The 19,957-nt window shown below is 37.3% G+C and overlaps 1 protein-coding gene across 3 annotated transcripts in view; it reads left to right on the top strand.

Moving 5' to 3' along the window:
• The first annotated feature begins 9,381 nt into the window (after positions 1–9,381).
• Positions 9,382–19,957, top strand: part of abcc5 (ATP binding cassette subfamily C member 5) — a 78,622-nt gene continuing 68,046 nt past the window's right edge. For 2 of the 3 annotated variants that reach the window (XM_008116255.3, XM_062976868.1), the window contains exons 1-2: positions 9,382–9,522; positions 15,323–15,506. In XM_008116255.3, coding sequence (XP_008114462.2) covers positions 15,378–15,506 — 129 coding nt within the window. In that variant the 5' untranslated portion in view covers positions 9,382–9,522; positions 15,323–15,377. The remainder of the gene's footprint in view (positions 9,523–15,322; positions 15,507–19,957) is intronic. The other variant, XM_003224354.4, reaches the window with a different exon arrangement.

The raw sequence follows: 19,957 nt of genomic DNA on the forward strand, positions 1-19,957 counted from the left end.
AAAAGCGAACCGCGAAGTAGTGAGGGAACACTGTATATCTATGCATCCTGTTGCATGAACTAGGCATGCTGTGTCTAAAAGTCCAAAACCACAGACCACAGCACTGACCGCTTGCATCATCTCCTCTCTGGATGGGAGGGGTAACTTATTTCTTAAAATTCTGTTCCTTCATCAACACGGCTTGACTTCATAAACTACACTGGCCTCTGATGCAAAACTGGCTTCTAAAAATGGACTCCGATCTGGGTCTGGGTCACATGGTCTGCAGTCTCTCCAACAACATAGAGTTAAGGAAAAACTGCATATTAAAATATACATTCAATATAGCAAGCAATCTGAATTATTTACATAACAAATGTAAATTTGGGGCCGGGCTGTGGCGCAGGCTGGTTAGCAGCCAGCTGCAATAAATCACTCTGGCCAAGAGGTCATGAGTTCGAGGCCAGCCCGTGTCGGGGTGAGCACCCGACAATTTAAATAAAAAATAACCCCTGCTTGTTGTTGACCTAAGCAACCCAAAAGATAGTTTGTTTATTTATTTATTTATTTACAGCATTTATATTCCGCCCTTCTCACCCCAAAGGGGACTCAGGGCGGATCACATTGCATACATAAAGGCAAACATTCAATGTCATGACATAGAACAGAGACAGAGACAAGACGCAGACACCGGGCTGGCCTCGAACTCATGACCTCTTGGTCAGAGTGATTTGTTGATTTGTTGCAGCTGGCTTGCTTTCCAACCTGCGCAACAGCCCAGTCCATCTATCATCTATCCATAGTTGCATCTATCAAGTAGGAAATTTAGGTACCACTTATATGTGGGGAGGCTAATTTACGGCACCATAAAAATCATCCAGCTGCCGTTGGAATGAGGAAGTTGCTGTCGCAGTGGATGATGAAGCAGCTGCTCCCCCTGTGGCCGGAATCAAGCATACCCTCAGGAAGCTGTAGAAGGTTTAAATTGCCTCTGCGTCTGTCTCTGTCTTTGTTCTATGTTATATGGCATTGAATGTTTGCCTTATATGTGTACAATGTGATCCACCCTGAGTCCCCTTTGGGGTGAGAAAGAAGGGCGGAATATAAATACTGTAAATAAATAAATAAACAAATAACTAGTATAGGAGGTTTGTAGAAGGCTGATATTTCCAACACATCTGAGTACACACAAGGGAGCGGGCAAGAGAGAATTTAATCACAGCAGACAAATCCAGCCAAGAGGAAAAGGACAGAGCTCTCTCTCGGTAGCCTTGGTGTCACCCTCTCAGGATGCCACCTCATGTGGCCATGACCTTCTGTGCCCCTCTAGTGATGCCAGTGGCCACGTCAGAAGCATGTTCATCCATGCTTAAGTCCCAGGGGCATGTTACTTTCCCATTCACCAGCCTGGAATTAAGTGGCTGCGTTTTCAACCCAGAGGGCTTGTGACCAAGGTCACTGAGATGTTATGAGAGTTTGCAAAAGAGAGAGTTTATGCCCATCACTTGAAATAAAAGCATGCCAAACCACAGTAAGATCCCAACCCTGCCAGTTTCTACATGCACATTAAAGGTTCCCAAGGGAATTATACAATTGGAAGAGACCTATCCAGCCCAACCTCATTCTGCCATGCAGGAAAAGCACAATCAAAACAGCCCCAAAGGATGGCCATCCAGCCTCTGTATAAAAGCCTCCAAAGCAGGTGCTTCCACCGGACTCTGAGGCAGAGGGTTCCACTGTTGAACAGCTCTTACTGTCAGGAAGTTCTCCCTAAGGTTCAGGTGAAACTCCTTTCCTGTCATTTGAACCCATTGCTCCACTGAGTCCTAGTTTCCAGGGCAGGAGAAAACATGCCTGCTCCCTCTTCCTTATGACAGCCTTTCAAATATTTCAACATGGTGATTATGTCTACAGGAAGATTATCTATGGGATGTATTAAACAGACATATTCCTTAAACTTCCAATTATTACTCCAGACTGAAAAAGATCGGCATCCTGCTTTGCTGTTCTTAATTTCACAGAATCAAGCCAGAGAGAACACAATGTAAAGAGCAGAAAACGAAGAAGGAGGGCAGAATAGATAGCCTTTTGTATGAGGAAAAGTACACCCTGTACACAATTGCGGGTGAGCTATAGACATTAAAATTAAATGCAGAAAAATCCAGCTTCATTCTCTAAATTGTCCAGAAATTTTTTGAAAAATACATCTTTCTTAAAAGCCATTTCCAGTCCGGAGATTAATGAATAATGATCCGATTTGGGTACAAGACAGTTTCTTACATAAAACATCCCCTGATCATGCCAGACAGTTTGAAGAATAGTGTAGTGATTAGAAAAGAGGTGAAGGGAACAGAGAAATTGAGAAAAATTCTAGATGCCGTCAACAATCACTAGGAAGAGAAGGAACACTATAAAGGTGCATGTTCCTTGTGTACAAGATTTTGGGAAACATTTTCAAAGTTGAGGGCTATGAAAACGATTTGAAAGACAGGCAGGATGCATTTGATACAAGTTTATACCTTTAGAAACTAATACAAGTAATACAGTTATACAGAAATATCATTTTTATACATTTATTAAAGGGTTTAGATTTGATAGAGTTCAGGGTACAGTTGCTGCTAGATCCTTCTGGAGCCTCTAGTGGCTTTGCTATTGCAAAACTTTTGAGGCATCGGAAAATGTTTTAAAAATAATAAAAAAATATCTCTTGCTTGAAGGTTTTTTATTCTGAAATATTTGTGAAAGGACGTTTTTCAATTCTGGATTTTCTTTCTGGTCCTTAGAGGCTTTGTGAGCCACAGAAATTGTCCTTGGAGCCACATGAAGCTGCATTCATTCCGCCTCTGATTTATACAAGGAGTGGGAGAAAACACTATTTTAAAAAGTAACTTATCATTCTTTGGGATTAGTTAAGTGGGATTCCTTTCCCTATGAAGTATGCAAAGCACTGCAACCTAAGAAATATGCAACTCTTTGGAATTTATTATTGAAAAAGTATGTCTAAGAAAGCTGAGAAGTCTGCTAGATTAAAAAAAATTAATTTCAATGAAAGGGGAAAAATAACTGGGGTAAGGGTGTTAGCAAATGGAAAATAAATAGCCCCATTATAAGAGCTTTTTGAAGTAGAAAACTAAGAAGGGATTGGTGTAACGAAATAAAGATTCGATTGTATGATTATCTCTTTTGGTGAGCCTGATTAACTCCATCTTGACAACAACTGATGTCTTAGCCTGTATTGTATGTGTCAAGCTCTGTCATGTGTGCCATGCTAGAAATGCTGTAATTGCACTATTATCTGTCCAGAAACAACAACTGGATGTTATGGCTATATACTGTGCTAGACCCTGAGAACAGCCTCTTCAACAACAAACTAGCTCTGGATACACACAGTGCTGGTTACAAAGACCTCAGATAAGGATTACCATGTATGTATTTCTCTTATGCACATTTTGTTGTTGTCTGCACCACTCTGTTTTATAAAATAATGATACTTGGACTAAACTTTATGTCTTGATCAGTGTTTTGATTAGTTAGGTTGAGGCAAAATCAGAGCTAGGCTTGGTGCATCCTTTGGCCAAAATTATTGCTTGATGTCTCTTTATCTTCCTGCTCAATTTCAGGACTTGTTCCAGCTGTATGTTTCACTTAGGAGATACAGTAAGGTTGGTATTGTTGGGGATTGTGGATTATAGGTAGAAGCTCATGAACCCAGAGACACCCTGCAGAATGATGCACCACTCAGCTTTGCAGAACAAATAACACATGAACTTTTACTAAGTCCAAGAGATCAACAGAAAATTATATTTACAATAGTACTTTCTGATTGCTTACAAAAATCAGCAGTAATAAGCAGTCCTTTCTTAGTCCATAAATCTGCTTCAGTGAAAATCGGCAGCAAACAAGGCCTCAGAAATAGCTAGGCCTCTTTGAGTAAAGAGCCATTTTTTTCAGCCAGTACTCAGTAGACTCACACACACACAGAGACACACAGACACAAGAGAAACCTGTTCAAACTGGTTCTCCAGCAGCAGGACAGCAACAGTTGCAAACTGATTCCCAGGTCCTTGCAAACTCAGCCAATTGGCTTCATGCATTTGATTTTCCAGTTAACACACATATAGTATCTTTGCAAATCATGACAGGTATTTCAGTCCTCCCCAACAATGGTATCTAAAGAATCAGATTTTTATTGTGAAATTAACATAAAAACTCTGCTGAGCAGTGTCTTAAAAACAAGGGCAAATTTCAGCTTAACACTTTTACGTGCTTCTCATTAGAGGATGGCCTCTCTATGGCTTTCTTCAAAGTGGTATTTCGCAATCTTTTCTCTTCACGTGTTATTAAATACTTGCAGAAGTTTTTATAGGACAGTGTTGTGGTGTGGGAATTTGGACTGGAGGGTGTGGGAATAATGACAACCAACTAGGCTGCAATCCTATCATAATTATTATTAGGAAATATATTCAGCTGAAGTCAACAAGACTTTGAAATTAACGTTCTCATTACAGGTTCTTATTTGGAGCTCTCCCAAATCCCAAGCTGCTCACATGCTTAGCTGAGAAAGTGACACCTTTGCTTTTTGATGGTTCAGTGCACACCCATTTTGTTTCATGCATAAAATTGTTAAAAGTATTCTGTATAAAATTAATTTCATTAATTTCTGCTATGTGCAGAAGGCATATATTGTATATAATAGAAATGAATTCCACTCATAGATTGGGATTCCATCTCCAAGATTATGTACTTACATGCAATTAGAGGTACAGTAGAGTCTCGTTTATCCAACCTTCACATATCCAACATTCTGTATTATCCAACGTAGTCTGCTTTTTAGTAGTCAATGTTTTTGTAGTCAATGTTTTCAATACATTGTGATGTTTTGGTTCTAAATTAGTAAATACAGTAATTACTACATAACATTATCATGTACTGACCTGCTTTTTCTGTCAATTTGTTGTAAAACACAATGTTTTGGTGCTTAATTTTGTAAAATCATAACATAATTTGACATTTAATAGGCTTTTTAAATCCCTCCTTATTATCCAACGTTTTTGCTTATCCAACGTTCTGCCAGCCCGTTTATGTTGGAAAAGCGAGACTCTACTGTATTCCAAAATAAAAAAAAATCCAAAATTCCAAACACCTCTTGTCCCAAGCATTTCAAATAATTGATGCTTAAAATAATCTGATATTTCTTCTTAGATACCTAACAACATGATACAGGAAGCAGTGGAAGGTCAAACCTCCTCCTCAGACTTTAGAAAACTACTTTTGAATAAATTACAAAATATATTTTGAAATTCCCTAGCCAGAATGGTCACAAATAGGGCACAAAGGTAAGAACCTTTTCTTTTTGCTCTCCCATGTAAGGTAAAGGTTTTACCAATCTAAAATTAAGCATTTCAGGAAAGGGATATTAAACTACTGTATATACTCAAGTATAAGCCTAGTTTTTCAGCCCTTTTTTAAGACTGAATAAGCCCCCCTCGGCTTATACTCGGGTGAGGGTCCTGGTTGGCTTATATTTGGGTCAGCTTATACTCGAGAATATATGGTACATTTATTATTTTTTCTATTATTATTGGTATTATTAGATTTATTATTTTCTCTATTATTTGAGCTTTATGTAAATATTCAAAAACATTTAACCTACTGATGCCGCAATTAATGTAATTTTATTGGTATCTATTTTTATTTCTGAAATTTACCACTCTTGGCATATACTTGAGTCAATGTTTTCCCAGTTTTTTGTGGTAAAATCAGGTGCCTCGGCTTATATTCGGGTCGGCTTATACTTGAGTATATACGGTATATTATGTCTGAACACTGGAGGGTCCACATAATTAAAGTGATTAATAAGAGTCATTGGCAGCATGTCCTTCTGTATGAATCTGACTCATTCCATGTTCTTGTGACTATCAAATTGTATGCCAGTGAATTCTATACATTAATTCTGAATTAGTGAATTCTCTGACATAAACTGATGGGAAAAATCCAAAGCAAAGCTTTTCTACTTTCTGCACACCTGGGATAATGTTATACATTGTTTTTATATGCCACACCTCATTACACAATAGCCTCACCCAAGCTAAGTGCCAAAAGTCACTTTGGGAAAAAGCAATAATGTAACAACTTGAGAAGTAGCAGCTATATTTTGCCATGCTTTTGACTCAGGGTGCATCTATACCAGGCATGTGCAAACTTGTGCCTTCCAGGTGTTTTGGACTCCAACTCCCATAGTTCCTACCAGCCTATATCTAAGTTTAACCATGCTTGGATAAAACCCATATTTTCCAAGACAGACTTCCCCCATCAACCAGTTAATCATTCCCCAATGTTCCTATCTCATTTCAAGCTTATATGGCCAAAAAAGGCATGGATAATATTGGCTTGCCTCATTTAAGTTGTTTTGGAGACAAATGATGAAAAATAAGGATGGGCAATGTATGGTATAGTGGTGTGTGTGGATTGGTTTAACCTCTGCTTTGCTAGCAAAACTGAATTACCGTGTCACAAAATGATGCATGTCTAAAAGGTGTGTCAAAGTTTGCCTTTTACAGTTTATAATTCTGGATTATTATTATTATTATTATTATTATTATTATTATTATTTTGAATAATGTATGCACTCATAAAAGTTTATAATTCTGGATTTATTGTTGTTGCTTATTCGTTCAGTTGCTTCCGACTTTTCGTGACCTCATGGACCAGCTCACGGCAGAGCTCCCTGTCAGTTGTCACCACCAGCAGCTCCTTCAAGGTCAAGCCAGTCACTTCAAGGATGCCATCCATCTATCTTGCCCTTGGTCGGCCCCTCTTCCTTTTTCCTTCCATTTTCCACAGCATAGATTTATTATTATTATTATTATTATTATTATTATTATTATTATTATTATTATTATTGTATGACACAGCAAACAAGGTAGATATGCTGGATTTCGTTTCACAAAATCACAAGTCGAACACTTCCCAAGTGTCTAGGACACTGTGATGTATTTTCAGATGATGCCTGCAGATCCCAGTAGGGTGGCCTTTTGCAGTTGACAGATCATAATTTTATTATTATTATTATTATTATTATTATTATTATTATTATTATTATTACTATGACACAGCAAACAAGATAGATATGCTGGATTTTGTATCCCAAAATCACAAGTTGAACACTTCCTAAGTGTCTAGGACTGTGTGATGTATTTTCGGATGATGCGTGCAGATCCCAGTAGGGTGGCCTTTTGCAGTTGACAGATCATAATTTTATTACTATTATTATTATTATTATTACTATTACTATGACACAGCAAACAAGATAGATATGATGGATTTTGTATCCCAAAATCACAAGTTGAACACTTCCTAAGTGTCTAGGACTGTGTGATGTATTTTCGGATGATGCGTGCAGATCCCAGTAAGGTGGCTTGTTGCAGTTGACAAACTGTCATTTTGTCCATGTCTATTGTTTCCAAATGCCGGCTGAGATCTTTTGGCACGGCACCCAGTGTGCCCATCACCACCGAGACCACCTGTACTACTATGTACCAGAGCCTTTGCAGTTTGATCTTGAGGTCTTGATAATGGTTGAATTTTTCTTGTTATTTCGCATCAATTCGACTGTCACCTGGGATGGCGACATCAATGGTCCAAACCTTTTTCTTTTCCACAACTGTGATGTCTGGTGTGTTGTGTTCCAGAACTTTGTCAGTCTGGATTCAGAAGTCCCACAGTATCTTTGCGTGCTCATTTTCCAATACTTTTGCAGGTTTGTGATCCCACCAGTTCTTTCCTGCTAGGAGGTGGTACTTGAGACATAAGTTCCAATGGATCATTTGGGCCACATAGTTGTGCCTCTGTTTGTAGTCTGTCTGTGCGATTTTCTTACAGCAATTGAGGATATGATCCATGGTTTCGTCGGTTTCCTTGCAGAGTCTGCATTTTGGGTCATCAGCTGATTTTTCTATCTTGGCCTTAATTGCCTTTGTCCTGATGTCTTGCTCCTGGGCTGCAAGGATCAGGCCTTCTGTCTCCTTCTTCAGGGTCCCATTCGTGAGCCAGAGCCAGGTCTTCTCCTTATCAGCTTTTCCTTCAGTTTTATCAAGGAACTGCCCATGCAATGCTTTAATTATCATTACAGTAGAGTCTCGCTTATCCAAGCTCCACTCATTCAACGTTCTGTATTATCCAACACAGTCTGCCTTCAAAGGACTGAACTTCTTTTGGATTTAACCTCCAACAATGTTGTTACTATAAGTTCATTTTATGTGATTCTATCTTTATTTGTAGTCAATATTTTAGTAGTCAGTGTTTTTGTAGTCAATATTTTCAACACATTGCGATGTTTGGGTGCTAAATTCGTAAATACAATAATTACTACATAACATGACCATGTATTGAACCATGTATTCAATTGCTTTTTCTGTCCATTTGCTGCAAAACATGATGTTTTGGTGCATAATTTGTAAAATCGTAACGTAATTTGACATTTAATAAGCCTTTCCTTAATCCCTCCTTTTTATCCAACATTCTCGCTTATTGAACATTCTGTCCTGTTTATGTTGAATAAGTGAGACTCTACTGTACTATTATTATTTCAATCATGTATGCTATGCACCCTTAACAGTTTATAATTCTGAATATTATGTTATTATTATTTTAAATTATTATTGTTCTGGATTTATTATTACTATTATTTTCAATCGTGTCTCCCCATAATGGTATACAATTCTGGATTTAGTAGGGTGGCCTTTTGCAACTGACAGGTGGTGATTTCATCAGCGTTGTGTTTAAGTGCAGGCCAAGGTCTTTAGGCCATGCACCCAGTGTGCCGATCACCACTGGGACCATCTTGACTGGCTTGTGCCAGAGTCTTTGCAGTTCGATCTTTAAATCCTCTTATTGTGTCAGCTGGCTTTGATGGCATTTGTTCTAATTGCTTATTCTTGGGCTGCAAGAATCAGGCCCTCCGTCTTCAATGATTATTATTACCATTCTGGATTTATTATTATTATTAATAATTATTATTATTATTCTTACAATATTATTAATTAAAAGGAACTTTGGTAGAACTCTCTCCCCATAATCACCAGCTCCCTAATGACGTCACTGCATCCCTGAAGGTGATGGACAGATGGAAGGCGGGACATTGCTCCTCCTTTTCTCCCTCCCTCTCCACCAATGGAAATTTCCCTCCTGCGAGGGCACGTGACCCGCTTTCCCCTTGCCTAGTGAAGAGACCAAAGGAAAAAAAAAGAATGGGCGGGGAATAGGGAGAAAGAGGCGGAGCGTATGCAAATAAAGAGGCCAGGAAGGCGGGGCGTACTCAAATAAGCCGGCTTCCGCGCGGTGCTTTATGGGATACGTAGTTCGCAGCGTCGCTTTGACAGGAGCATTGCATGGAGAGTGGACTGCCTTTCCCGTGATGCCCGGCGAGAAAGAGAAGGAGGGAGAGGAGCTGGGTTGAATCGGCCTCCCGCGCAGGCGCAGTGAGGTCGAGAGCTTCCTGGGCTTGTAACCTTCCTCTTGTTTCGCCTCAGAGGAGTGGGGAAGGTAATCTAGGAGTGTTTGCATTATTGTTTTATTGTTTTCTGTACGAAATGAGGATAGATACTTAGTGATGCCTGTCAGTCGATATGAGGTTGTTTGTGTTGGGGGAGAAGGTTTTAAGGGGAGCTTTTCTGTGGGGCGTTGGGTCTTGGGGTGTTTGTTCTGAGGTAAGGAAAAGGGCTTTGGGGGATTTTCTGTGAGAAAATTAATTGTTCTGTGGGGAAATTAATAATTAATTATTAATTGTGGTGTTGGGGTGTTTATTTTGTGGGAGAAAGGGAGCTCTCTGATAATTTGGGGGTGTTTATTTTGGGAAGCCTCTCCCTGATAGAGAAATACAGTAGAGTCTCACTTATCCAACATAAACGGGCCAGCAGAACGTTGGATAAGCGAATATGTTGGATAATAAGGAGGCATTAAGGAAAAGCCTACTAAAATCAAATTAGATTATGATTTTATAAATTAAGCACCAAAACATCATGCTATACAACAAATTTGACAGAAAAGGTAGTTCAATACATGGTAATGCTATGTTGTGATTACTGTATTTACGAATTTTAGCACCAAAATATCACAATATATTGAAAACATTGACTACAAAAATGCATTGGACAATCCAGAGGCTTGGATATGCGAGGCTTGGATAAGTGAGACTCTACTGTATATATATAATATATTATATTATTGCTGCTTTATTATATTATTATAATATTGATTATAATATTGTATTACAATATTATGATCAATATTATGTATACATACAATATATTATATTATTAGCATAGCACAATATTAGCATTGTATATTATTATATTGTACTTTACCATTATACTGCAATATTATTAGTAATATTAAATGTAATATATATTATTTATTTATTATTTATTTGCGACATTTATATCCTGCCCTTCTCATCCCGAAGGGGACTCAGGGCGGTTTACAAGTATATATACATACAATATATTATATTATACGACTATATTGCAATATTATTAGTAATATTGCATGTAATATAAATATACAATTATAATAGTGAATTATAATTATTATTACATTGTATTACATCATAATATTATTATTAAGATTACATGTATATATAATATATTATAATATTAGTATAGTATAATATTATTATATATTATTATATCATTAAATTGATACAGGAGACATGGTGGAAAGATGTCTTCCTGGCCCCATCTTCTTCATTCTGGTCCAGAATGGCAGTTAGACCTTGGGGATTATTATTAGTATTATGTTGAATTATGATCAATATTATATGTACATATAGAATATATTTTATTATTAACATAGCACAATTTTAGTATCATATATTACTATATTGTACCATACCACTATACTGCAATATGATTAGTAATATAACATGTAATATATTTATAATCATTACATTATTATATTGTATTATTATTAGTATTATATTGTATTACAATACAGTAGAGTCTCGCTTATCCAACGTAAATGGGCTGGCAGAACATTGGATAAGTGGTGTTTTATTTTGGGAAGCCTCTCCCTGATAAAGAAATAGGGTTTTTAGGGGGAGGTTTCTTTGGGATGTGGAGTTGATATTTGGAGAAGGAAGGGTGATAAGATGAGAACACTTCCTTTTCAAGCCATCTTAGTGTTGAAATTGAGTTCCTCTCTATTTATTTACGACATTTATCCTGCCCTTCTCACCCCGAAGAAGAGTCAGAGCAGGTTACAAGTTATATTTACATATACAATATGTAATATTATTAGCATAGCACAATATTATTATCGTGTTGTACTATACCACTATACTGCAATATTATTAGTAATATTACATGTAATATATATATATATATATATATATATATATATAATTATTACATTATTATATTGTATTATTATTAGTTATATTGTATTACAATATTATGATCAATATTATGTGTACATACAATATATTATATTATTAGCATAGCACAATATTATTATCATGTATTACTATATTGTACTACACCACAATACTGCAATATTATTAGTAATATTACATATATATATAAGTATTATATTATTATATTGTATTAGTGTTATATTGTATTACAGTATTATGATCAATGTTATATGTACATACAATATATTATTAGCATAGCACAATATTAGTGTTGTGTGTTACTATATTTCATTAGACCACTATACTGCAATATTATTACTAATATTACATGTAATAAGGGCGGAATATAAATGCTGTAAATAAATAAACAAATAAATAATACATAAAATATAATTATTATATTGTTTTATTAGTAGTATTATATTGTCTTTCATTATAATATTATAATATTATATGTATGTACAATATATTATATTATTAGAATAGCACAATATTAGTAATATATAATAATAATATAACTACTTTATTTCTAACCTGTCCTCTCTCCCCGAAGGGACTCAGGGCGGCTTACAAAGACAAAAACAAAATAGAAATAAACAGGTGTAAAAAAACCCAATCAAAATAATCCATTAAAAATTCACAAATAATGCAACAATAGTTAAAACCTGTAATAACTTCCATTAATAACATAATGAATTAATAGAATCAACATGAGAAATTAACAATAAAACGTGGCTGTGCAATGAGTAGTTAGGGGAATATGTTCTCAGTCAGCCTCATCAGGCAGAATAGAAGCATAAGAAGGTAATAAAAGCTAATCCTCCTCCTCTTCGAAAGCCAGTATACATAAGTGTGTTTTAATTGCTTCTTGGAGGAGAGGGGTGAGGAAGCTGTTCTTACTTCCAAAGGAAGGGAATTCCAGAGGGAAGGGACAGTCACAGAGAAAGACCCTTCTCTCGTTCCGATCAATTGCTCTTGAGCCAGGGGTGGGATCGAGAGCAGGGCCCCCTCCGATGACCGTAGTGTCCATGTAGGTTTATATGCACAGATGCAGTTAGTTAAGTAGCCTGGACCCGAACTGTTTAAGGCTTTGTAGGTAATAACCAGCACTTTGTATTTAGCCCAGAAGCGGTGGAGCTGCCGTAATATGGGAGTTGCACACATGCGTCTTCAGCGGGAGTGTAACCCCATCCAACACAGCCTGCAAACCCTATAGATGTGATAATTTGAGGGGAGAAGATATTTTGGAATTATTTGACTTCAGGATAGGTTTTTTTTGGGGGGGGGGTTTGCTCAGGAGGCTGGGAAAAAGTAAGACATGAGCACAAGGGGTGCTTTTCAAGGAGGAATAGTTATCTAAAATCTCAAGAGCACACAGAAGTGTAGCTATTTGGGGGGTGAGAACATCTTCTCCCCTAAATAATAAATCTCCACCTGCAAATTTCTAGCATTGTGGTTTGAGACACTGGAAATCCTTCACATCTCAAACTTTCATTTGGTATATCTCTGTGCTTGTCCTTTGGATGTTGTATTTCTATGCCCCCAAATTAAGTGTTAAGTTAGTGCAATGCTGAACATGTATGGACTGAAGGAAAACTTCATTTGGGAAGGCAAACTTCTTCATTGGGAGCTTGTGCCCATGTTTCACACACTCATGCAGGCTAATAATACCCCTGCCAGGCGATAACATAAACAGTATATGAAGATCTTTCCTCCTTCTGTGACTAATATAGCTGCAACCTCAAATATTGGATGTGCAAATAGGTTTATAGATTGATGATCTCTCCTGTGTTTGTGAGGCTCTGGTCACTGACTGCAGAGAAAGGTTCGTTAGACTGGAAATGATTAAAATATCCGCTAATCTGAGGACCAAACTATTTAATACTGACACTAGCACTTTAATGATTGAACTGTGGCTGAAATGTTGTACTATTTGTTTTAATTGGTAACTAGTACTGAGTTTTAATTGATTTTAAATTAAGTAATGTGTTGTTTTTATCTCAACTGGTTGTCTTTGTTTATATGTTGACGTAATGTTATGGCACTCGTATGTGCTTCTGTAAGCCGCTCCGAGTCCTTCTGGGAGATAAATAATAAATAAAGCTATTATTATTGTTATTGTTATTATTATTATTATTAGACTGTGAAGTCAATAGATCTTGCCTGATTTTGGAAGCTAAGCAGTTCCAGTCCTAGTTCGTTCTTGGGGGTGAAACACCAGTGGATACTAGGTATTGTAAACTATATTCAAGAGCTGGCAAAACCACCACTGAATACTACTTATCTAAAAAAGACTGTATGAAATTCGAAGGGCCTCCTTAGGTCAACAAACGACTAGAAGACACTCACACAAAGTGGATTTAGCGGGTGGTTGCTGCCTCTTGGTTCTGAAATGATTTGTTTAAAAGTGGATTTAAAATAGGAACTGCTCAATGCTGTTTACAAATTGATCCCACAGAGGGTGCTGCAAACAAGGTAATGAATGGTCCTGTAATGTATTGGCAGCAATGAGAGGATGCAGAATAGCCTTCTGACCAACAACATAAATAGTGATGTCAAAGAGGTTTGTTGTGTGAATTTGTGAGGAGGGGGGAGTCAGTGTGGCCCCACTTGTGTCAAAGAGCTTCAAACCACCTTGAGTTGCCTGCCAATGAAAGGGGAATCTGATGCGGTTTCTTCCATCTGAGGAAAATGGCTTTTCTAACTGTCTTTCAAAGACTTGTACAGGGATTTTCCATTTGCAGAAAGGGATTATGACTCATTGTGATAGCAGGCAAGATTTGCTGAGTCACACTGTCTGAAGTTGTTTTGTTAGTTCTCTGTTCCCTATGGCGAGGGCAATGATGTGTTAAAACAAAACCCCAAGTCCTCTTAACTATCCCTAGAGGTATAAAATACAATGACACAGGGGGAGCTTTATACAAGGTGATTTATTACTGTGACGTTTGATAAAAATAATATGAATTTTCTGGTATGGATGAAATATTGCAAAATAGAGCCATTATATCCAATATTAAAAGGGTTACATCCAGTTAAGGGCAACCTAACACATTCAAAGCTTTTGCATGAATCTGCCATAAATCCTGGTCAGTATTGTTTGTGCTTTGGGATTATGAAAATAGTTTTGTAGTTCCCTATAACAATAGCAGAAATGAAATGATGTATTTCAGGGGGAAAAGGCATTGCTTATTGCTGTTTGTGCAATAAAACTTGTACTTTCCATGGGTGATTTGGTTAGTCATTGGAACTAGTAGCATTGTGCATGGAACCAGTCTCTAACCATCTATAGTTTGGTTTTGAATGCTGATTATTCAGAGTCATCATGTCTGGAAGTACCAACCCCTGTGGCATGTTACAGTTATTGAAAAAAATCTGCAAAAATTGTGGTAGTTTGATTGTGATCAGTTTTATCTATGTGTAGCTAATGTGAATGTCACTAATGATTAGTTTTATGAATTTATTTCTTCTGTAGTGTTGTAGTTCTCTTTAGAACTGGTCTAGTCAATGTTGTTAGCTTATCTGCATCATTAAATCTTGAGGTTTTCTTCTCACATTTCATTCTCAACAGTTTGAAGTATCTTTCCCAATTAGTTGCCTGTACAGTACTTTTTTCATAATTAAAAACTGTATTTACTGAGAGGATAGTCAGGGTTTGCTCTAGTAAAGATTCAAATGCTGCTTACAATATACATCACAAATATAGTTAGAACTGAATGTACATTTCTCTCTCCTCTGAGATAACCTGGGGTCACTGATGCAGGACTTCGGTGAAACCATATCTGTTCTGCTTGTGTTCATAGAAGTACAGTAGCCTGGCCATATTTCGCAAGGATTTCCAAACCGTAATCCAATCCTATTTAAAGATATACTTTAAGAAGCCATGGAGAGCAGCAGTTCTCATGCAAGGTTGCTTTGTCTCTTTTTCCTCCCCAGAGTTTTCTGAGTGGCAAATAACGTTCATTAACCCTGGCGTTTACAAAAGGAGAAGATGAAAGATATCGATCTAGGAAAAGAGTTTGTTATACCCAGTCCTGGGTATAGAAATGGGAGGCAGAGTGCCAGCCTGAACCAACATGAAGAACAAGAAGGGCTGAACTCCCGGCAAGATACAAACAAGGTTAGAAGTTGTGAATTTCTTTTAGGAGACTTGTGTGGTAACTTATTGAATTTCTTTAATGTTGTAAGATTTACTTTTCTGAGACAGTTTTGTCTATAATCAGCTTTCACTGTATGAGTGCAGTACTGTCTGTTTCGTACTTCTGATGATGATCATTGGAAAGGACACTGTGTACATTAGTAATGGGTTGGTAAGGAACTGTGCCTGGGGAGAGATTCAGCATCTGATAATAAACGTTCACATGACATTGGTTGCTCTGTATATAGATAGAAAGTAAACTGAAAGGGAAAGGGGGTATTAGTGTTATTAACAAGGATATGCACATTTTAGCTGCACTCATTTGCCACTCTCTCTCCCCCCCCCCCCCTTTATTTTGCACTGGGGCATGATTTGCTTGCATTCAGTTTCATAGTGGAACAGTATTTCCACCTATTTTTGTATCCTTTTCTTTATTATAATAAGCACAATATTTCAGAAATATCCCTCTAGCAGAACTATTAAAATATAGCCAATTTGTAGTTAGACAAATTCATTGTCAGAGAAGAAAATAATATTAATAAAAAGCAGATGACGTTACTACAAAACAAAAATTAAATTTAATAGCACAGAAAAACAAAAAAAGGCACGAAGTGGCTTACTGGGCTTCCTTGAAAAGATGATTGCACAGTTGTGTTAGTGCCACTATATGTAATGCTATCATTGCAACACCTTTGTAGCTTACTTCATATAGTAATGCATTCTTGGATTTTAGAGTCTCTTTCTGCAAGTTCCCAAAATTTAAAATATAGTCACCACTGACATTTAAATGTTGCTTTTTGGGAATGGCGTGTGCTTTTGAATGAAGCAATCTCATGTGGAAGAGGCTGAAGATCTGTCTCTGCCAACTTGAATCCCATTTGCCTGATAGCAGCTCTCTGTATTCTTTCCCAACTGTTATTCACTGAGATCTTAAATGAAGATGCTGTATATTGAATCTGGGACTCCTTAGTCTTTATGTTTGTCCATTTAACTCAATTCCCCTGATGGTGTAGGGTTTTTTTTTGTTTGTTTGTTTGTTTTCTACCAAGAAGTCTTTAAATATTCTATGCATCTCTGGGATAAATAATCTAGTTTGCTTTTTTTCTGGTGTCAGTATAATGAAAATGACATGCATTCACCTGCATTTGTATGTGTGCGTGTCTGTATAGAAAGACACAGACATATGTCCCTGTGTGTGACAGGTGGTTTAACCCACTGTGGGATGGAAATCTTGTTCAATACTTTGAGGATTATAATGGATTCTGACAGGCGGTGCTATCCATCATCTATATATGTTCATAGCTCTCATTGTGCCAAAATGTATAGTATTAGAGAGGCCTTTATCAAACCAGGAAATAAATTGGAAATAGAGTTCTGATTTATATTCTGATTTTGTAAAAAAGGTCTCCTTGTTCAAAAACAGTCAGGCTCTTGCCCCTATTCCATGGAGAGGGCACTTGGAATAAAAACAATTGCACATTGGAAAAATGTTACTAGAATCATAGAATCATAAAATAGTAGAGTTGGAAGAGACCTCATGGGCCATCCAGTCCAACCCCCTGCCAAGAAGCAGGAAATCGCATTCAAAACACCCTCGACAGATGGCCATCCAGGCTCTGCTTAAAAGTCTCCAAAGAATGAGCCTCCACCACAGTCCGGGGCAGAGAGTTCCACTGCTGAACAGCTCTCACCGTGAGGAAGTTCTTCCTGATGTTCAGGTGGAATCTCCTTTCCTGTAGTTTGAAGCCATTGTTCCGCATCCTAGTCTGCAGGGCACAGAAAACAAGCTTGCTCCCTCCTCCCTATGACTTTCCTTCACGTATTTGTACATGGCTATCATGTCTCCTCTCAGCCTTCTCTTCTGCAGGCTAAACATGCCTAGCTCTTTAAGCCGCTCCTCATAGGGCTTGTTCTCCAGACCCTTGATCATTTTAGTTGCCCTCCTCTGGACGCTTTCCAGCTTGTCAACATCTCCCTTCAATTGCGGTGCCCAGAATTGGACACAGTATTCCAGGTGTGGTCTGACCAAGGCAGAATAGAGGGGTAGCATGACTATTATTTTTTTAAAGAAATTACTTGGAGGGGAGGGATGAAGTAATGCCTCAAATGTTCATGAAATTTCCCCCTATTCCACAGTGAGGGCACTTGGAATAAAAACAATTGCACATTGGAAAAATGTTACCATTTTTTAAAGAAATTACTTGGGGGGGAGGGAAGAAGTAATTTCTATGACTAGGTATGATTCTAGAATCCAAGAAATCATCTTGGATGAGGGGGGTGAATGTGGTTCATAGGACATATCTATCCCTGGTTTAAGAGACACCGAGCTGTTAGACAATGGGTCCTTGGTATAATAATAATAGTAATCTATCCTTAGCCAAAGCTGTTTTTGAAGGCATGGAGGAATATATTTGAGTGTCATCAGCATACCCTGCCCCATGCCTACAGATGATCTCTCCCAGTGGCTTCATGTAAATATTAAAAAGCATTGAGGATAGAATGGCACCTTATGGGACACCACGTAACAGCTCAGTTTTGGAGGAGCAGCTATCCCCAAGTGTCACCATCTGGAAACTGCCTGAGAGGTACAACTGGAACCATTGCAGCATAGTGTCTTCAATTTCCAGCCCCTCCAGGTGTTTCAGAAGGATACTATGGTCAGTGGTATCGAAGGCCTCTGAGTGGTCTAGAAGCACCAATAGGGACACACTCCCCCTTTTGATGCTAACACAGAGATCATCTACTAAGATGACCATCATATCCCTTGGATTTGAGTTCAGAACTTTCTGTGATACCAACATCTGTAGATGTTCCAAGTTCATTATATGCTATGACATAGTAAAATGCTGTCCCTTATGAAATATGGTGAAATCAAAGTTAGCTTTTGGGATTTTAAAAATACATATTTTCAAGACAGTGATGATTGAATCTGTGGATACAGAATTTCTCAATATGGAGAGCTTATTGTATAGTACTTTGTCTGCCTCGGATGTGAGTGGTGTTTGGTATGTGCTGAGTAATCAAGGGAAGAGGTCACAAGTGGAAGTTCAGTTTCAGCAGTAAAAAAAGAGTTCAATATGCAACCATAACCAATATTTAATTAGCAATCAGAATTATTTCATAATGAGTATTTTATACATCTTTATTTGTGCATTCTTTTTGAAATCTTTCTTTGTAACATCAGTAAGAATCTATTCAGTAGGAAGGAGAAGACCTAATGCAAACAGTCGTATCTTTTGTATAATGTGCCACTTCTCCATCAAAACATGCCATCCTAGTCCTTGCCTTCAAAAATTTGCATACCAGAAATGCTTTAACTGTATAGTAAGAAATAATAAGAAATAAATTTAGTTGCCCTGGAAATAATCATGTCATTGTGTTGCCAACAATTTTTGTTAACAATGTTGTATAAACCAGTGAATATAGTCCAGAATTGTTGATTTTAATAGGTAGAAATACAATTAAAAATGGAAGGACATGCTGATGAAGATATTTTATTTTGTGAATCAATTGATTACAAATACGACTCTGATACTAATTGCTTAGTAATTAGTTCATTTTGCCAGAAAAATTCATTTTCCCAGATTCTAAATTAACCAAATGTTGAAAAGTATTCAAAACTAGAGCAATGTTCACTTCTATTCGCCACTTCATGGATCCTGGAGGGCATGGGAGCAATTAATAAATACTTTAAAATAAATAAATATGCAGTCAAACAAGAAAAGTGGCAAGTTGTAGTTCTTTTCATGCTCCCTCCTTCGCCAGTAACATTAGGTATTTTCCCTTGTAAACCTGCGGGGAGCTGTCTTGCGTCTTATTGATTTAATGTCCACTATTCTTTTGAAATATAATGCATGTTAAAATCTGAATATTGAGAGTTTGATAATGTGCAGAGATTGGAGAGAAATTTGTTAACAAGAGTGGTTGTCTTGTACTGCTCCTTAAAACTGTCAGTTCAAGGCAAGTTGATGTGAAATGCAGTGAATTCATGATTAATGGTCAGAAAGCTCTGATGTCTCCTTATGTGAAGTATGCAGCAAATTATAAGGTCTTTCTATTCCTAAAGAATGCCTGGTGAAAACTGCTTCTAAAGCAGACCAAATAGTAATAGCGTAAGCTGTGTTACATTTGTGGCAAAAGTACTCAAGGGTCATGTGGTACCTTTTAAAAGGCTGTGTGTGATGTGTACATTTTAGGTAGGAATTTTGCTTTTGACAAACATGCAAATCTGTCCAACAGAATCTTATTTTAAAGAAGTTGTTAGTATTTGCCACAGAAGTCATGATGGTGGTGTGCACCATAAAATAATATGTTAACCCTACTTAATGAAGAGGCTTTTTCCAGTCGTGCTCTGACAGATGTACTAAAAATGTATGGGATGCTAAAGGGAAGAGTGCAAATGGATCACAGTTTCCATTATAGCAGCATTATCA

This window comes from Anolis carolinensis, chromosome 3, assembly GCF_035594765.1.
Source record: "Anolis carolinensis isolate JA03-04 chromosome 3, rAnoCar3.1.pri, whole genome shotgun sequence".
Lineage (NCBI taxonomy): Eukaryota > Metazoa > Chordata > Lepidosauria > Squamata > Dactyloidae > Anolis > Anolis carolinensis.